This window comes from Phoca vitulina, unplaced genomic scaffold (assembly GCF_004348235.1).
Source record: "Phoca vitulina isolate PV1807 unplaced genomic scaffold, GSC_HSeal_1.0 scaffold15, whole genome shotgun sequence".
Classification (NCBI taxonomy): Eukaryota; Metazoa; Chordata; class Mammalia; order Carnivora; family Phocidae; genus Phoca; species Phoca vitulina.
In genome coordinates, this window is record NW_022589718.1 from 37,820,588 (window position 1) to 37,838,394 (window position 17,807).

The 17,807-nt window shown below is 38.5% G+C and overlaps 1 protein-coding gene across 2 annotated transcripts in view; it reads left to right on the forward strand.

Moving 5' to 3' along the window:
• Positions 1 to 17,807, forward strand: part of CSMD1 (CUB and Sushi multiple domains 1) — a 2,006,418-nt gene that overhangs the window by 1,693,427 nt on the left and 295,184 nt on the right. For both annotated transcript variants that reach the window (XM_032413252.1, XM_032413253.1), the window contains exon 26: positions 10,210 to 10,412. In XM_032413252.1, coding sequence (XP_032269143.1) covers positions 10,210 to 10,412 — 203 coding nt within the window. The remainder of the gene's footprint in view (positions 1 to 10,209; positions 10,413 to 17,807) is intronic.

The window sequence follows — 17,807 nt, forward strand, 5'->3', positions numbered from 1 at the left end:
CTTTACATAAACAGGATATTTTTCTTTTAGGAGGATTCCAAATTTTTGTATTTTTTTTACAAGTTCCTTTGTGATTTTTTTTCCTGAGAATTAAAATGAGCACTATTCTCCTAAATGCAAACCAAGTGATGAATTTATTCTTTGCAGGTGAATCTAATACTTCATTAACATTTTAATAAGAAAAGAGGAAAGAAAGTAGTAAGAATGAGTTGAAGTAATAAAAAATGTACACCTTTTATAGCATGAACTAGCTTTGATTTTTAACCATTAGGATTCTAGGGGGAAAGAAAAAAGACATTGGATGCACCAATCTGTTGTTCTGGGAATGTCTTATGTCTCTTCCATATCTTACACATATGAGAATTAATCTTAACAAATTTGTAAACATCTTTCTGATTTAACCTATAAAGCCCTTCCTAAATAGGAAACTAAGAAGGAAGCATCAGTATTTAGAATTAATTTTCTCAACTTCATCTCAAAATGTTTCTGGTGATTTCTCTTCATTAAGAAAATATAGATTATTTTTAGTGTGGTACTTTGGAAAAAAAAAAACATACTTAAAAGTACATGATGTACAATTTTAGGCTTAAGATAGTACTAATACTCAGAAAAATAGGGTCTGGTCTTAGCTTTGATATTTGTTGGCTAGTTACCAAGTCTTAGTTTTTCCACTGGTAACATAGCCAATATTAACTACACCATTTACTTGACAATGAAGAATATATCAGTTATATAAACATGAGTCCAGGGATTAATTCTACATATTAAATTTTTTAATATAAATGTAATTCATTATTATGCATTCAGACTATAATTTCTTTAATGTAAATGTTTTTCACTCTCAAAGAAGGAATAAGCAACATGATCCCAGAATTTATAAAAGGGATGGTTTCTACACACTTCAGGGCCAATTCTTACTGGGCCTATTTTGATTTCACTGAAGTCCAGAGCAATTTCTGATTGCCCATTGCTATAACTTTTTGTTCAAGGTAATAGAAGAACCCTAAATAGTTATTGTTATAGGGCACTTGGGTCTGGAAGAGGTTTGTAATTTTAACATATATTCTATAAAGCAGTAACCTGAGCTGAATTTAATTAAAAGTCTAACCACAAGACATTGTAGTAAATTTAGCCACATTTAGTGTTATATGTAAGCATTTCTCTAAGAGACTCCCCGTATTTCATTGCTGAGCACAGCTATAATTTATATAATAAAGTTAACAGCACTATAAACATCTTCAGCAAGCAACATTAGAGGCCACATTTTGCATAATCGCATGTGTATATTGTTCCTTGGTTTTAATTGCTTTTCTGCAAGTGTAATTGTCTGGAAAACTCACTTTGAAAGTATTTCTGTTCCTAATCATTCACAGGAGATTGCATTTGGAGGTATAGTTGAGGGGAATTCTTTTAGAAAAGCTCATGCAGTATTAGAAACATCAGAGGTACATCAGAAATTTACCAAGATTGTCAAAACTGTCCTTACACAGTCTTTTACAGAAAGTAAAATGTGGCTTTGTGGTCCTCATCTGACCCTAATGTGTCTTAGAATTGTTTCCTGGCTGTGCTGGATGGTGGAAAGAGTACAGTGAGATCTAGCTTGGAAATCTAGGGATATTTTAATGTATTTTTGACCAGACTTCAAGATCCCCATAAGAAATAGAGTCAAGAGGAAAATTGCAGGCCAATAACCTCCATTCATTAGATACTTACGTCCAATCTCAATGTTGAGCCTTAGCAAACATGCCAGAAGCCCAAGTTGGAAGCATTTTGATGATATAGCAGTTAAGCATATGGGGCCAGAAACAGAACATCTAAGGTGTCTCCTTTCTTATTAAGAACACAACAAGTTATACCTATCTTTTGGAGATAATGTGAGGAAATAACCAACCAAGAGAATTTCAGCCAACAAAAAGCAAGAGGCCAGTAGCACTGCCAAGTCTGCCATGTCTTGGGCTGGCTTCCAGTCCTTAGCGTGGGGCCATGGGGATAGCCACCGGGTTTAGTGTACCTCCCCTGCCACTTAGGAGACAGTGAGTGAGAGGCAGGAGAGCTGCAGACATCTCTCACTTTGCAGGATCCTGACATGCATGATTTCAGGTGTGACTATTTAACACCAGTCCTCCAACAACACAGTTGAAATTCCAGTGGAAATGTGTAGACGGTTTGGGAAGAATTGCATAAAAGACAGACTTCTCTTTCAGCTCTTCAGTTCCCATATCACTACACAAATAACAGAGGCACATCACGATCACTGGCTGACCAAGTCTTCTCTCAAAGTCCCTGGGTAGTTGAGCACTGAACATCTACTCTTCAGTTCACACACAGACAGCAAAGCATGTTGCGGTGCCACCTTGTCTCCCGTGATAAACGCACTTGACATTTTGCATCAACAGATCATGAATAAGGGCATTGGCCAAAAAAGATGAAAGTATGGGGAAAAAATGAAAAGTGGTAACACAGGAAGTGAAATTCGAGTTGAACATAGATGGAGTTATAGGAGGAGTTGGCAGTGGAAACATTGGCATAACCGATGTTTCGGAAATGAGGAGCTCCCCACAGATAGACTCTAGACACTCAACTTCCACCATTACTACTACCATTCCCGCTGCTCTGTTTTCTACTTCTGTATTCCCTGTTTCTGTTAATATCCACCTTCCTCCAACTGACTGGGGATTCTAATTTTCAGTGTTATCTTCTACTCTTCCTTATTTCTCCTTCCTCGGTCTCCAATATTTCCCCACGATGTCAGTGTATGTCTCACAGCATTCATCTGGTAATTACATTAAATGTCTTCATAATAAGCACTGAGAAAAAATTAGCTGCATATGAGCCAAAGCCTTGTCAGCTCTCCGTTTGTTTATCTTCCTTTCTTATTATCTGCTGCTTCCAGTTCCTTACTTAACATGCTCATTACCTTCCTTATATTAATCTTCTCCCAGATGACCTTTCCAAATGCATGCTTTACCCTCCCCAATCTCTCAAACACTCCCATCGCTGATCAGCAAGCATAAGCTCCTTAACCAGAGCTGTAATACCCTCTTTGATTTGGTTTACTGTGCCTTTACAGATTTATCTCTAACTACTCATATATACGTTAGTCCCTAATCCCAGCTGTGCTATATGAGCTCTGTCTCTTGACTTCTGGTCTCCCCAATTATTCCTTATTGCCTCATCTCCAGATTCTTCCCATCTATTAGGACCCAGTTAAAATGTCAACTCCTCAACAAAACTTTCATTCTTATTATCCCATCTAAAAATAACTTATTTTCTTCTCTGAACTCAGCATTTCTGTCCTACAGCAACCTTCCTTCTAAACTTATTGTCTGTGTTAATGTCATAACCATGTATCCAAGGATGGAAGGCAAAACTCTTCATATCACAAGCTCCTCTCCCGCCCACACTCATGTAATCCTCACATCTCATTAATTCCATGACTGAAGCTCCCAGATAGTGCTTGCCCACCCACCACTGACCCTTGTAATGCATGAGGCATGCTATCTGACCATCCTGCAAGGGCTTTCTCTAGTCCACTGTTCTCACTCTAGGAAACATGTTTTATTTATTAACAACATTAATTTAATATGGCTGAAAAATGAAGGCATATAGAGACCTTTTGAAAATTGTAAAAAAAAAAAAAAGAAGGCTCCCATTATCCTGCTACCAGAGTGATTGTTAGCATGATGAAATATGTCTTACATGTACTTCTTCATATTCTATAGTGTGTGTTGTTAAATATTGTCTCTCTTGTTAGTTATTTTTGTTATTTCTAATTTTCAATATTATACATAATCATATGCCAAATAGTATTGCAAGTAAACTTTTGCTTTTATTTGTAATTAATACCTTAGAATAAACAACCACAAAAAAAATCTGGGTCAAATGGTGGAAACATTTTTACATGTTTTATCACAAATCTTTTTATGATACAAAAATCTTCCAAAAAAAGATTATTTTGCCTGCTTATTATATGTGGAATAAATTAAAGCCCATTGACACTCAAAGTATCTATTTTTCCCTTATTTTTGAAATACTAGAAAAGTGTTACAGAAAAATAAAAAGCCTGAAAAGTAGTTTGCTGTCATCCTAGATGTGAGAGATAACAGTTAAAAATTTGGTATATATTTCTATAATTTCTCTATGCAAACATGAATATATAAAATTTTATTTATTCATTTATCTACTTACTGAATTATTTTTATAAAAATAGTATCAAGTCACATATTATTCTGGGTATTTTTTCAGTTAATAAATGTAGTCAAAGTTTTAGGTCCTTACTTATAATTCAACCTCATTCAATCATGTCACTGCATAATATTCCATTGCCTGAATGTACCAGCATTTGTTTAAACCATACCCTGTCAGAATATTTGGGTTATTTTCAATTTTTCCCTGTTATCAGCCATGCTGTGTGTGCACATTTAAGTTTTTATGGCCATTACAAAATTGCTTTTTAAAAAGAGTAGATATTGCCTCCAACAGTGTATGAAAAAGAAGTCTCCACATTTTCACCAAAAAGTGTATGAAAAAGAAGAGTCTCCACATTTTCACCAAAACCCAACAAAGTCTTTTAAACTTTGTCAATTTGGCAGGGGAAAAAAAGTCTACATTTTATTTGTTATATTTATTTGCAGCTTTTATTTTTTACATTTTTGACATCTATGTATTTATGTGTTTACTCATTTCTGTCTGTCTGCCTTTACTTGAATTTCCTTCCTTATTAATCCCTGCTTGACAAGACCCCTCCTGGACATTTTGAGGCAGAATTGGACGCATGCCCTTCTATGCTGACCTAAAGCTTTATTTACACCTATTGGAGCTTGTGATGCTGTGCATTGCAATGTATATGTTTTTTTGTTGGTTTGTTTTTTCATGTGCTTGTGTCTGAAATAAGTGTGAGTTTTTTAAGGATGATACTACATTTTATTTGATTTTTAAATATTCCCTGCCAGTGGTATAGTGTCTGGCATATTGACTTTTACTATTTCTTTTATATTAAATGGCTGTTACTTTATTTGTGTTTAAATTTTGCTAGATCATATTTGTTGTTGGAGTCATGAGACATTTTCCAAATTGGCAAATTTCACAGCACCAAGGTTCATGGTTGGTTGGTTGTCTGTGGAAGCTTCTTATTAACATATAACATACATGCCTGAAACAGCACAAAGTGTCAGTGTATGGCTTGTTCACAAAATAACACCCCTTGTAACCAGCAATCAGATAAAGAAATAGAGCATCACCAAGACACAACATGTGCCCCTTGAGCTCCTTTTGAATAATTCATTCTCAAGGATAATCACTATGGCCTTCAGATAAGTCTTGCCTAATTTGAACATTATATAAAATTGAATTATGCAGTGTGATTGGTGTTGTATCTTCATTTCTTCAACCTTCACTCACACTGATATAGCTAGCTTATTCCATTGCATTAATATACCATAACTTATTTATTCATTCTGGGTATTGATGGATGTATGGATTGTCTTTGTCCAGTTTGGATTGCCATGTTGAATATGCTTTCATGTATTATTTGGTGAATTCATGCATGTTTTCCTTTTGGATGCATACCTAGGACTAGAATGTCTGAGAAATGGCAAGTTCTATACTCAGCTTTGGTAGATTCTGCCAAAGGATCTTCCAAAGTGGTCATAGCTGACTTTACTCCCATCACCATGTAGATAAGATTTCCAGGTTTTCCACCTTCCAACTATACTTGGCATTGACTGTATTTTTCATTTTAGCCATTCTAGTGGGTACATAGTAGTTTTAATTTGCATTTCTCTTATCAAGGATAACACTTTTTTGTTTATTAGGCTTTTGAATATCCTCTTTTATGAATTGCCAGTTGAAGTCTTTTGTCCCCTTTTTTTTCCTGTACCAGAATGCCTCTTTTACTTTTTGATGTGTGTATAGTTTTTATAAATCCTGAATGCAATTATTTGCTAATTATATGTTTAACACTTACTCTTATACTCTATGGTCAGTCTTTTGGTATCATAATGTCTTTTGATAAACATGGGTCTTAATTTCAATGAGTCAAATTTATTTTTATTCATTTTTCTTTTATAGTTAGTGGGTTTCTTACCTGTATTTAAATTGTGTTATGTCAAATGTTTTTTGTAGTTGTTAGTATTTTGGGGTCCAGATTAAGAAATTCTGCATCTCTGAAGTTATAAAAATATTATCTTAGGTTTTCTTGCAGATTTACTTTACCTTCCACATTTATGTCTCTATTTCATCTGGAATTGACTTTTGTGTGTGTATGAAGAATATTCAGGTATTTTATTATTGCTGTTGTCATTAGTGAAAGTCAATCTTTCTTCATTGCATGTTACAGTGCAATCTTTATCATAAACCAGATCTATATAGATATATATTTTTCTATCTTAATTACTTAATTATTTTGTAATAAATCTTGGTAACAGGTACTATAATCCTCCAGCTTTTTTCTTTGTAATATAGATTGCTATAACTATTCTTACCCTTTTGCATTTCCATATTCATTTTAGAAAGACTTGTTACGTTCTACAAAAGAAATTTCTAGGACTGATTAGAATCACATTATATCAATAGATCAATTTAGGGAAAAACTTACATGATTTATAGTACTAAATTGTCTGATCCCTAACATGGTGCTTGGAATATTTATTTATTTAGATCCTATATAACTTGTTTTGATAATGCTTTGCAGTTTTCTGTGTGGAGGGCTTGCACATCTTTTGTTGGAATTATTCCCACCTACAGGATTTTTTTATATTAATGTAAATATTATTTGTGGCTGCTAGATGAAAACAATGTATATTTTTGTGTTTATCCCTTATAAATTCTCTTATTAATTCTAAGAGTTTGTAGGTTTTCAAGTTTTCTCTATGCATACAGTCATGTTATCTACAGTAATAAGAGTTTATTTTCTTTTTCCCAAGACTTAATGCTTTTGCTTGTCTTATTGCAATGGCTACAATCTCCAGAATAATGTTAATCAGAAGTGGTGATATTGGGCCTCACTGTTCTATTCCCAGTCTCAGGGACTAAACTCTTAACTGTTCTTTACTTCAGTAAATATATTTTAATTATACAAAAAAAATCTCCATGATGGAAAAAATAATAAATATTAAATTTTACCATCTATTGTTAGAAAATTTCCCTAAAATCTATAGGAAAATTATTTGAATTAATAAGTAAATTTATTTATTCAGGGTAATTAAAAATCATAGTGTTTCATACTTTTTAATTTTTTTTCACTTAGCTATATTTTATGGACTTCTCTCTCTTGATAGATAGGTAGGTAGATAGGTAGATAGACCAATATATCAATATTTACTAAACTTTTAATTCCTTTGTTGTAGACCATTTATCCTATTTTCAATTTGTCACCAGTTTAAATATTTTGATAAATATAGGATGTGTATTTCTATATGTTTGTCTATATTGAGCTCCTGGAGTCAATTTTGATAATCTGTATTTTCTAGAAAACAATTTCATACATAGTTCAAAGTGTATTGGCAGATTTATACCCAGAAAAATTACTTAAATTAGTTTCCTCCTTTTCTTCTTTTCTTCATTAGTTTTTATTTTTATCAAAAAGTACTACAAGCACACAGTATAAAAGTAATTCTAAGTGACGGTTACATAAGTAGTTCATAATTCTACAGTGATAGCTATTCCCTATATCACCTTAAATTCTGGAATTGATAGACAGTGTGAATTTTGCATGTAATAAGCATAATGTGTCCCCAGTAGCATTAGTGAATATCAGTGAACACCTAGACACATTCTAGTAAGACTGAAGGACACCAAAGGCAAACAGCCAAAGAAAGAAAGGCATAGGGGCACCTGGGTGGCTCAGTTGGTTAAGCAACTGCCTTTGGCTCAGGTCATGATCCCAGGACCCTGGGATAGAGGCCCACATCTGTCTCCTTGCTCAGTGGGGAGCTGAGCAAGGAGCTTCTCCCTCTCCCTCTCCCTGCTACTCCTGCTTGTACTCTCTCTCTCTCTGTCAAATAAATAAATAAAAAGTCTTAAAAAAACTTAAATAGAAAGAAAGACATATATTAATTAGCCTAATAAAAGACATCTTTTTATAGATAAAAGACATCTTTTTAATACAGACTAAAAGGAGATCTTTGAAGAACTAAAGGAAAATAAACATTAATCTGGAATTCTATACTCAAACTATCTCCATTCCTTACTACAGATACCTGTTGTGCAATTATTAACACACAAAATAGGACCATATTTTGTTTAGGGGTATATATTCACCAGGAATATATGACAGTTAGGAACTTTTATTCAGCAAAGAACATAATTAAATACACACATGACTGAATTATATGGAGACATTGGAAACTGCACAGTACACTTCTTATAACTCTTTATGATCCTTAGATCAAACAGATAACAAATTAGTAAGCTTATAGAAGATTTGAGCCATGCAATTATTGGACTTATTTTTAAAAGATATTCAACTTCCGATTAGAACCTGCACATTCTGTTCAAGTAAATATGAAACATAAACATGATCACATACTGGGAACAAACTGTAGATAAATATACAGAATCACTATCTTTTATGCCCCATATGCCGACCAAAATGGGATAGAAATAGAAATGTATAGCAAAAAAGTAATGTAGGGGAGGAAAACACTCCCCTTCTTCCCTTGTAGCTCCTTGGGCTGGTCTCATAATGAAACGGACATAAGGCAGATGAACAGGAGAAAAACCACATTTAATTCACATGTACAGAAACCCCACTGGAATTGTGAGACTCAAAGAACTGACTAGAGCAGGCACTTTTTACAGTTTTTGTACAAGGAGATAAGAAATTCGTGAAGAATTGACAAGACAATGAAGTTTGGACTTGGGGTGGTAAATTAGTGAGGAAGTCACTAGCTTTCACGTCATGCTGAATGTAAAAAGCAACTTGAGCCTGGTAGGAGTGCAGACAACGCCGAAATGACATCTCTTATGCAAGTAGTGTTAAATGTACAAATTAGGCCTATATATTGCCTGGGGTCTATATGCAGACGGCAATGAAAATTACAGAAATGTAAATGGGAACACGATCCGTGAACATTTCAGAACGTGGATTGAGAGGAAGAACAGATGAATAAGTGGAAGGAAGGGCAGTGTGGCTGTGTCTGTAAGATTCTATTTTTAAAGATCCGAAGCTCGTGGGGCCGCACGTGAGCGTGGGGGGTGGTGGGCACAGAGCGCTGCCTCCCGTACTTTCCTCTGTATGAAACACATTTCACGTGAAACGTTTTAAAAACAGGCCGCACAGCTCATACTTTCTGCAAGGTGAGATAGGTACTTTCTTGGAATACATAGTATGCGCAGAAGAAATTATTGGGATCCATGTCCTGTTTTTCCTATGTCATTTATTATGCTTTTTATCCCTGACGATTTTGTGCAATAAGCAGTGGAGAAACTGGAGAGCGAGGCGGTCAGGAAAGGCTGGTCTGAGCCGGCATGTTAGCCGCGCTCTTCCGCGCACCCCGGACGCGCCCCGCACCCCAGCCGCGCCCCGCCTCTGAGAGCGCGCTCTCCAGACGCGGAGACGTTTACGTCGCTCTGGAAAGGGTCTCTGAATCTGGTAGAAGTATATTAAAATGTTGTCAAGAAGGGAGTTTATATGACACAGTTCTGCCTTTGTGTTGGTATTCCAAATAATGTGTCTTTCTGAAAATAAACTCGATAAAAGACACAGCCTAAGACCAGAGGGCCAGGTAGAAGTAGCAGCTCCTGGAGCTGGACAGCGCCCTGCAAGGCTGTTCCTCTGGGCACGCGTGCTGCCACCTAGTGGGGCACTTCGAGAACCGCAGGGACCCCGCCGAAAAATCGGACTTGGATTGGCTTAAAACAAAGTGATGTCAAACTCACCTCTGGTTTGGGAGCCTGAGAAAGCTTTGAATTATAGAAAGAACGGGCAATCTCAAAAGGAATTGTTTGGGTCCCTAGAGACATAGCTCAGCACAGAGCTCGGCAGGCCCTGGATCCTGCACAGGCAGCGGTAATTCTCACTTGCGCCAGGGAATGGTGTCGCAGAGGCTTGGTCGCCTCCTCCCTCTTTGGCAGGTGGCACAAGGCACGTTTCGGTGGGTTTGGCCGGACGCCATGAGCGCGTGTGCATTCACGCTTGTGCTCGCGGTGCTCCGGTGGCGCGGGGAGCCCTCTTGTGAGTAAGCGTACAAGCTGTGCTCTCTCCCACAGCCTGCACTTCATCGTGTTCGACACAGAGACGGCCCACGACATCCTGAAGGTGTGGGACGGCCCGCTGGACAGCGACATCCTGCTCAAGGAGTGGAGCGGCTCCATGCTCCCCGAGGACATCCACAGCACCTTCAGCTCGCTCACGCTGCAGTTCGACAGTGACTTCTTCATCAGCAAGTCGGGCTTCTCCATTCAGTTCTCAAGTAGGTGGCGGCTGTGGTCTCGTTTGTCTGCTGGGCACCTGTGTGTTCTTAGGCCTCCCCCTTCACGGAGGTCATTTCTTTTGAGCATAATGTGACATTCGGAAAATGCAGATCAAGAGAAAGGTTCGTGTTCGGAGGTGCTGTCCGTGATCAGGTAGGGTGAGATAATGCGTCTCCTTGGTTATATGAAAACATAGACGTGTAATTTTAAAGGCTTCAGTTAACTGGCAAAATGTGGGCCCAAGACAGATGTGGGTCTCTACCTGAATGTGAAGTCTCCGGTGCCCCCACAAACCTGCACCATCGCCAGGCCCCCTAATTACCCCACTCAGTGCTATGAAGTCTTTGTGCAGTGGAGCTGCTAATCAGCCACACGGAGTGTCTACCATCAACTACCCTGCAGAGACGTGCCCTGCATTTCCTCCTCCTTTGGGCCAAGGTTTCAAGTAGTTCACATGATGGAGTAATCCCTACAGGATCGCCCACAGGACCCCTCATTTGCACATTGGAGCTCTTACCCCCTGAAGGAGAGGTTCCACCTTTGCTGTCTGGCCCATTTTTTAATGAGCAGTTTCCCGAGAAGGAAGGAGTGGAGATATTTTGTGGGAGCTCATCCTCTGAGTACCCTTCACATTGCACCATATAGAGATGTCATATAATTCAGTGGTGCGCAGGGTCAGCCATGGTCATAAAACTAGTGAAATTTGCACATAAACACATTCTGACTCAACTACCTCTTGGCAGGTCACTGGTGAGCCGTATTTAGGATTTACGTAAGAAAATGGACTTAGCGCAGTCTAATGCTTTAAAAGGCTGCTAATAAAAATGAGCTTATCGTCTGCACAATTTTTTATCTCTGGTTTCGTTGTGTTTCCAGCTCAGTAATTTGCAAACATGTGCTAAATTTTTCACTGGTCTATGGTAAAAATATTTGAGATGAGTTTGTTCCAGCTAACTTGGTTTGGGGGAAAACGTCCCTTTATTCCAAGATTTTTACTCTTTTTATCTTCAGAAATGGTGGTGAGTAGATAGTAGATGTGTGATTTACTGTCCTGGTAAATTTACTGTCCTGGTAAATGTCCTGATTTACTGTCCTTATTTGGCAAAACAAAAAAGTTGGCAACACTCTGAGGTTGTGTTTGTTTCTCTCTCCTACCCATTATATCCTTTCCTGGCCTTTATTATTATTATTTTTTTAAATAGATAATTATTTAGAGCAGGTTTAGGTTCACAGCAAAATTGAAAGGAAGGCACAGAGATTTCCCATCTGCCCTCCCCCCCACGCACAGCGTCCCCTACTATCAGCTTCCCCACCAGATGGTGCATTTGCTGTAATTGATGGTGACATGACATCATCACCCAGAGCCATAGTTCACATTGGGGTTCACTCTTGGCAGTTGACATTCTGTGGGTTTAGAAAAATGTATAATGACATGTGTCCACCATTATAGTATCATACAGAGTAGTTTCACTGCCTAAAAATCCTCTATGTTTTGACTGTTCATCCCTCCCCTGTACCCTCAACCCCTGGCAATCACAGATCCACGTACTGTCTCCAGAGTTTTGCTTTTCTCAGAATGTCATAGAGTTGAAGTCACATAGTATGTAGCTTTTTCAGACAGGCTTCTTTTACTTGGTGATATGCATTTAAGGTTCCTCCATGTCTTTTCACCTCTTTTTAGTGATGGATAACTCCTTTCTTTTTAGTGATGGAAAATATTTCATTGTCCGGATGGACCACAGTTTATTTATCCACTCACCTACTGAAGGGCATCTTGGTTACTTACAGGTTTTAGCAATTGTGAATAAAGCTGCTATAAACATTCTTGTGCAGGATTTTGTGTGGATGTAAGTTTTCAGTTCATTTGGGCAAATACCAAGGAGCATGATTGCTGGATTGTAGAGAAACGGGTGTATAATTTTGTTACTGGCCTTTTAAAAATTTTCCCTTTTTTAAAATTCTTACAGAACCCAGAAACCACTTATTTTTCTATGTTCCTTCATGATTTCCCTCTCTTCAAAAGACAACTTCCTACTTTGTTTGTTTTTTTTAAAGGCCCTTTATTACAGTTATTTGAGAATCATAGATATTTTGATTCTCCTCATATGATTAATACCTTGATGTTTAAGAAGTGATCAACATGAACATATCCATTAAAATTCCTACAGAAATGAAACTTGCTTAATTTTTTTAAAATTCAGTATTCCAAATGTTCTAGTTTGAACCGTGTGAAATTGTCATCTTTGTAGGTAAAAATGTTTGACAATTGGCAATTTCATATGGTTTGACAAGACCTTGTACAAGAACTTTCCCTCCCCATTTCTAGCTAGTAAGTCCGGAGTCTGGTATGCTTTGGAAAATTCCATGTTAGGGGCAAAAATATACTGCTGACTCTGAGGCTCTTTGGTGAATGGGTTTCTGCCAGGTTGTCTTTAAAACTCTACAAAAAGGGGGAAAAAAAAGATATAAAAACTTTGGCATAACTTAGAAAAGTTTATCCGGGCGCCTGGGTGGCTCAGTTGGTTAAGCGACTGCCTTCAGCTCAGGTCATGATCCCAGAGTCCTGGGATCGAGTCCCACATCAGGCTCCCTGCTCAGCGGGGAGCCTGCTTCTCCCTCTGACCCTCTCCCTTCTCATGCTGTTTCTCTCTCTCTCATAAATAAATAAATAAAATCTTAAAAAAAAAAAAAAAAGTTTATCCTGGACCCTGAGTAAGAAATGTGGGTTTCTATCTTAACCTCTAAAGATTTGTGACTGACCTTCTGTCTCTGCCCTTATTGGTTTATTTGTGAATTGAAGATACTGCACCAATTTCTAAGGACATTTGCGTTTCTAAAACTCTATATTCTGTGTTGTACTTTTTCCCTTTGCCTTTTTAGATTATTCTCTACCATTTCTCAAGCACTTTCTGACCCTAGAAATGAACTAGGTCTTCTGTACTGTTTGGATTCATCCAATGGGGAACTCTGGTGGGACATGAGAGATACAGGGAGCAAAATGGGGTCATGGTTCCCATACACCCTGTTCCCTCCCTGCTGGTTTCCCCAGGTTGGCTATGTCCCTCAGTCAGAGCTCAATGCTTTTCTCAAGAAGCCATGTCCATCCATGTTCTTTTCCAGTTCTTATAACCAATTCCCAGTAATCACACCTCTACCTGGGATTAACCTTTTAAAGAAACCCTCTCAAATAATCCTATTAGAAGTGTGCCGCATGTTTTATGTTGGATCCTGAATAATACAATTCTATAAGCAACATTGGCAAGCATATGAAATGGTCAAGAGTGTGTTCCACTCTCTCCGTTATTAACACAAATCCCATTTCTCATTTTTCTAAGTGAAATTATATCCGGTTCAAGCTCCCATGCATTAAGGTAGTTGAGAAGCCCTATGTCAGCTGACTTCACAGAGCTCCCTCCCAGTTTTGGAGTGTGTGGGAAGTAAGGATTATTCCATAGGGTGAGTAGGGAAGGACTAGGTCCTCTCTGCTCTTGGTCGTTACCTCCACTCTTGCCTCCCCACATGGTTCTGGTCTGTTCAGGTGCCGTTGCTCTTGGCAGCCACACTTACCTGTCTCACACGGGCTCTGTCTGTGTACCACAGGCTGGAACACAGACAGTTGTCCTGCCGTCTCCACAGCCAGGATGCTCCATGAACCACACAGCAAAGTCTGCCACTTCCAGGACACCAGTAGGAGTGGGACACTGGGACACGAGTCTCTGTGTGTCTGAGAACTTGATGAAAAGTTGACTCTTAGGTCTAGGGTTACTAACTTGTCAGATTTTGTCCAGGACTTGTCTGACTTTAGCAAAGAAGTTTCCTGAAACCCTTCAGTCAGATTATAAAACAGACACTCCCATGTTCCAGGAACCACTTTCAGCCCCAGCGAACTGGGACAACTGGTCAACCTACCCACACCCATGACCAATGTGCCAGTTTCCATCTTTGCAGTTCCAGAGCCTTCCTTTCCTCACTGGAGGCTCCACCAAGAAAACTAATTCAAGCTGGAATCTTTCCAAGCCAAAGGCCCGAGTCTCCTCAAAATCTGCAAAAGAGCCTACCCCTCCCGACCAAAAGAACTTGCTCCTCTTCTGTAAGGAAGAGGAAGGAAAAGTCCACGTATTTGTGTCTAGATCTCGAGACAGCAAAAAAAAAAAAAAAAAAAAAAAAAGTAAAAGAAGAAAGAAAAGGTACTTTATGCATGTTAGATTGTTTTACCATTCATAAGTCAAGCTGATGTTAAAATTTAAAGTATTAGCACGACACTATGAGTTCAAAATAAAATTTAAAATGATGGAGCTGAAACGGAATGCCTTCCTCATGTAATTGATGCTTCAAGTATGACCACTGTTGCCAGGCAAAAGTGCCGTTTATTCAATAGTATTAAATTAGAGCTTTCTTGGTAAACCATTTTAACTTGAGAGTATGCCAGTAATATGTGAGCTAAGAATTATAGGTGTCACTGAATTATTGGAGGGAAAATATTTATTTGGACATTGGTTTTCTTAGAGACATTTGAATCATCAGATTTTAACTAAATTTGAAGCATAAGGCTTGGACCTCAGTGCTGCTGTGCCCTGTAGGCACATAACTCCATAGGAAGTTGGAACTTTGTAATTTTATTTGACTGCGTCCCTGTCCCCAAAACACCTTCTTCAACCAGGCTTCCCTTTCTCTCTTAGTCCTCCTGAGTCCAGTGGCTCCGCTATTCCAGCCTCCTTTGCTGCTTTTCCCCTTCCTTCCCCCAAACCGTAAAGGCTGGATGTCACGAGGGTGACATCATGTGTTTCTTCTCTACCAACATTCACTTCTCAGGTTTTATCAGCCAACCTCCCAAAACCTCTCCCCTGAGCATCCGCTGCCTACTTGACACTGCTGTCCACTTTGATGCGGAGATACGGAGCAGGCAACTTGACACATGACACTCAACTGCACTTCTCATCCAGTCCTTCCCCGAGCCTGATGTTCTTTCTTTTTTTTATTTTATTATGTTATGCTAATCACCATACATTACATCATTAGTTTTTGATGTGGCGATCCATGATTCATAGTTTGTGTATAACACCCAGTGCTCCATGCAGAACGTGCCCTCTTTAATACCCATCACCAGGCTAACCCATCCTCCCACCCCCCTCCCCTCTAGAACCCTCAGTCTGAGCCTGATGTTCTTGAAGTCCTTCCTGTCATGGCAAATGTCAACTCCCTTCTGATAGTTGCTCAGGGCAAAGCCTTTGTTTTTACAAATCTCTTTGTCTCACACCCCACATATCATCCAGCAACAGTTTCAGTAGGGTCCATATTCAAAACCCCAATTCCAACCAATTCTCTCAACCTGTAGTCCTACCACCTCAGTCTAAGTCATCTAGGATTGGACTGAGTTATCATGGTTTACGAACTGGCTTCCTCCTTTCTGCCCTTGACCATTTATTAATTTACCTGAGCACAGGAAGCAGGATCAGTCTTTAATGGGGCAACTCAGATGACACCTCACTTCTGGTCAGAAGTCTCCACCCTCTTCCCATCCCAGCAAGACACATTTCTGATTCTCCCTGTTGCCAAAAATAAAGGCTGTAAAATCTTCTATGCAAACTTGCCCTAATCCACATTTTCCATATCACCCACAACCACTGCCTTCCATCCTGTCAAACTCCTTGTAACTTACACTCCAGCAGGACACCAGCCCTCCTCGATATACCCCACATATATGGTGTATGTTCATTTTACATACTTACATACATACCCCTTCCTCTCTGCTGGCTTAATGAACCCCAGTGTAGCCATAGCCACCTTTTAAGATTGCTTTAGCAGAATGAGTCATTTGTCGCTTAACAGTCTCCAAATCCAACGCCCATACATCTGTTACACGGCTTACAGTGAGTACTCTATTTGCAGTTACTAGACTATGTTTTTGGAGGGCAGACTGTGTTTGTATTTCTACAACATGATATATAATTAGTGGCTAAAAAGTATTTGCTAATTGAATATGCTTGAAAATATTAGGATGATTTTGATCGCATGACAAACACTGCATGCCAACTACAGAAAATGATATCTTTTGCATTAACTCAGGTTTGTTCAAAACTTCTAATAGAAGATTTTAATAATAAATATTTAAATGCTAATTTTAATATCAAGATTCTTTCACTTCTGGATTTGCTTTTACCCAATGTTGACAGTTGAGATAAATTATCTTCATATAATGTTTAGTATCGGAAGCTTAGTGGCCAATATATACTGCGTTTTGACTATTCAAGAACACATTATACAGATGAAATAAAAATTAGGCATTTTTGTTGACCATTTATGTTTTATAATTATTTAGACATTTATTTATCCTTGATTCCTTAATATCTTGATGCCATTTGGAAACCAGGCAGAATATTTTTATTTTATAAAGCTTAATACCCATTTTTAAAATGAACACAGTTTAATCTGTCATCTGATAAATTTTGTTATTTCACTAAAACATGATCATTTTTTCCCTGCTCTGAGATAATCTTGGGCCAGGAACTGCTGTTTACTGAGGGTATGGAAATAGTCATTGCTTATTCTTGACTCCGCATGTCTGCATGTGTTTAATGGCTACTGATGCAGTAGGGGATGGATCACACGCTTCCCTATGTGTGTGTTTACTTCACTTTACCATAAGACAAGCTTTTCTGCTCTAGGGAATGAGTTGTTGATGCTCACAAGATATGCAAACCCCATTAAAGGCCCATTGTCCTGCCAGCTCAGCACAGCACGTAAACATGAGAACATGCACTGACTAGTGCAATTATGCTAATTGTAATCAGCCTAACACTTTTCATTAAAGCTTAATTACCATTTAATCATGCATAGAATGCAAGAAAATGGAGTTCAGCACACAAAACTGACCTTTACTCTGGGGGTTAAATAAACTTCCAGTGAGCCTTCAGTGGTCCGGACTATCAGCTCTTCTTTCTTAGGGAACACAGCTCTGGAGCGACTTGGCATCTCAGATTTTGTGAGATTGATTTCTTCATAAATCTCAGCTGTAACTTAGTGGCTACATGACATCTCTTCCTAATTTGCTTTATTGAAAGATAATTTAATAGGTATATTTTTACGTTAAAAAAAATCATTTGTTGTTTATAATGGGAGAGTCCACTGGGGCGGCCAGGTGCTGAACAGAGTGGATTGTTTTATGGGAGAGACCCAGCCATGAACCCTTGAGTTTAGGGGCCAGGCTTCTGGGAAGGGTGGCACAGATCAAGTGCAGCTAGAACCACTGATCCTCTCTGCTCGCCCAGAACTTTCCTCATGGGACTGATGAAGAACTGACCATCAGTTCTTATCGTTCGCCACTCACACATGGATTGTGAACAGCTCAAGGTCAAAGAGTTCTATTCAGCTTTGATTACCAGCACCTAGCTCAT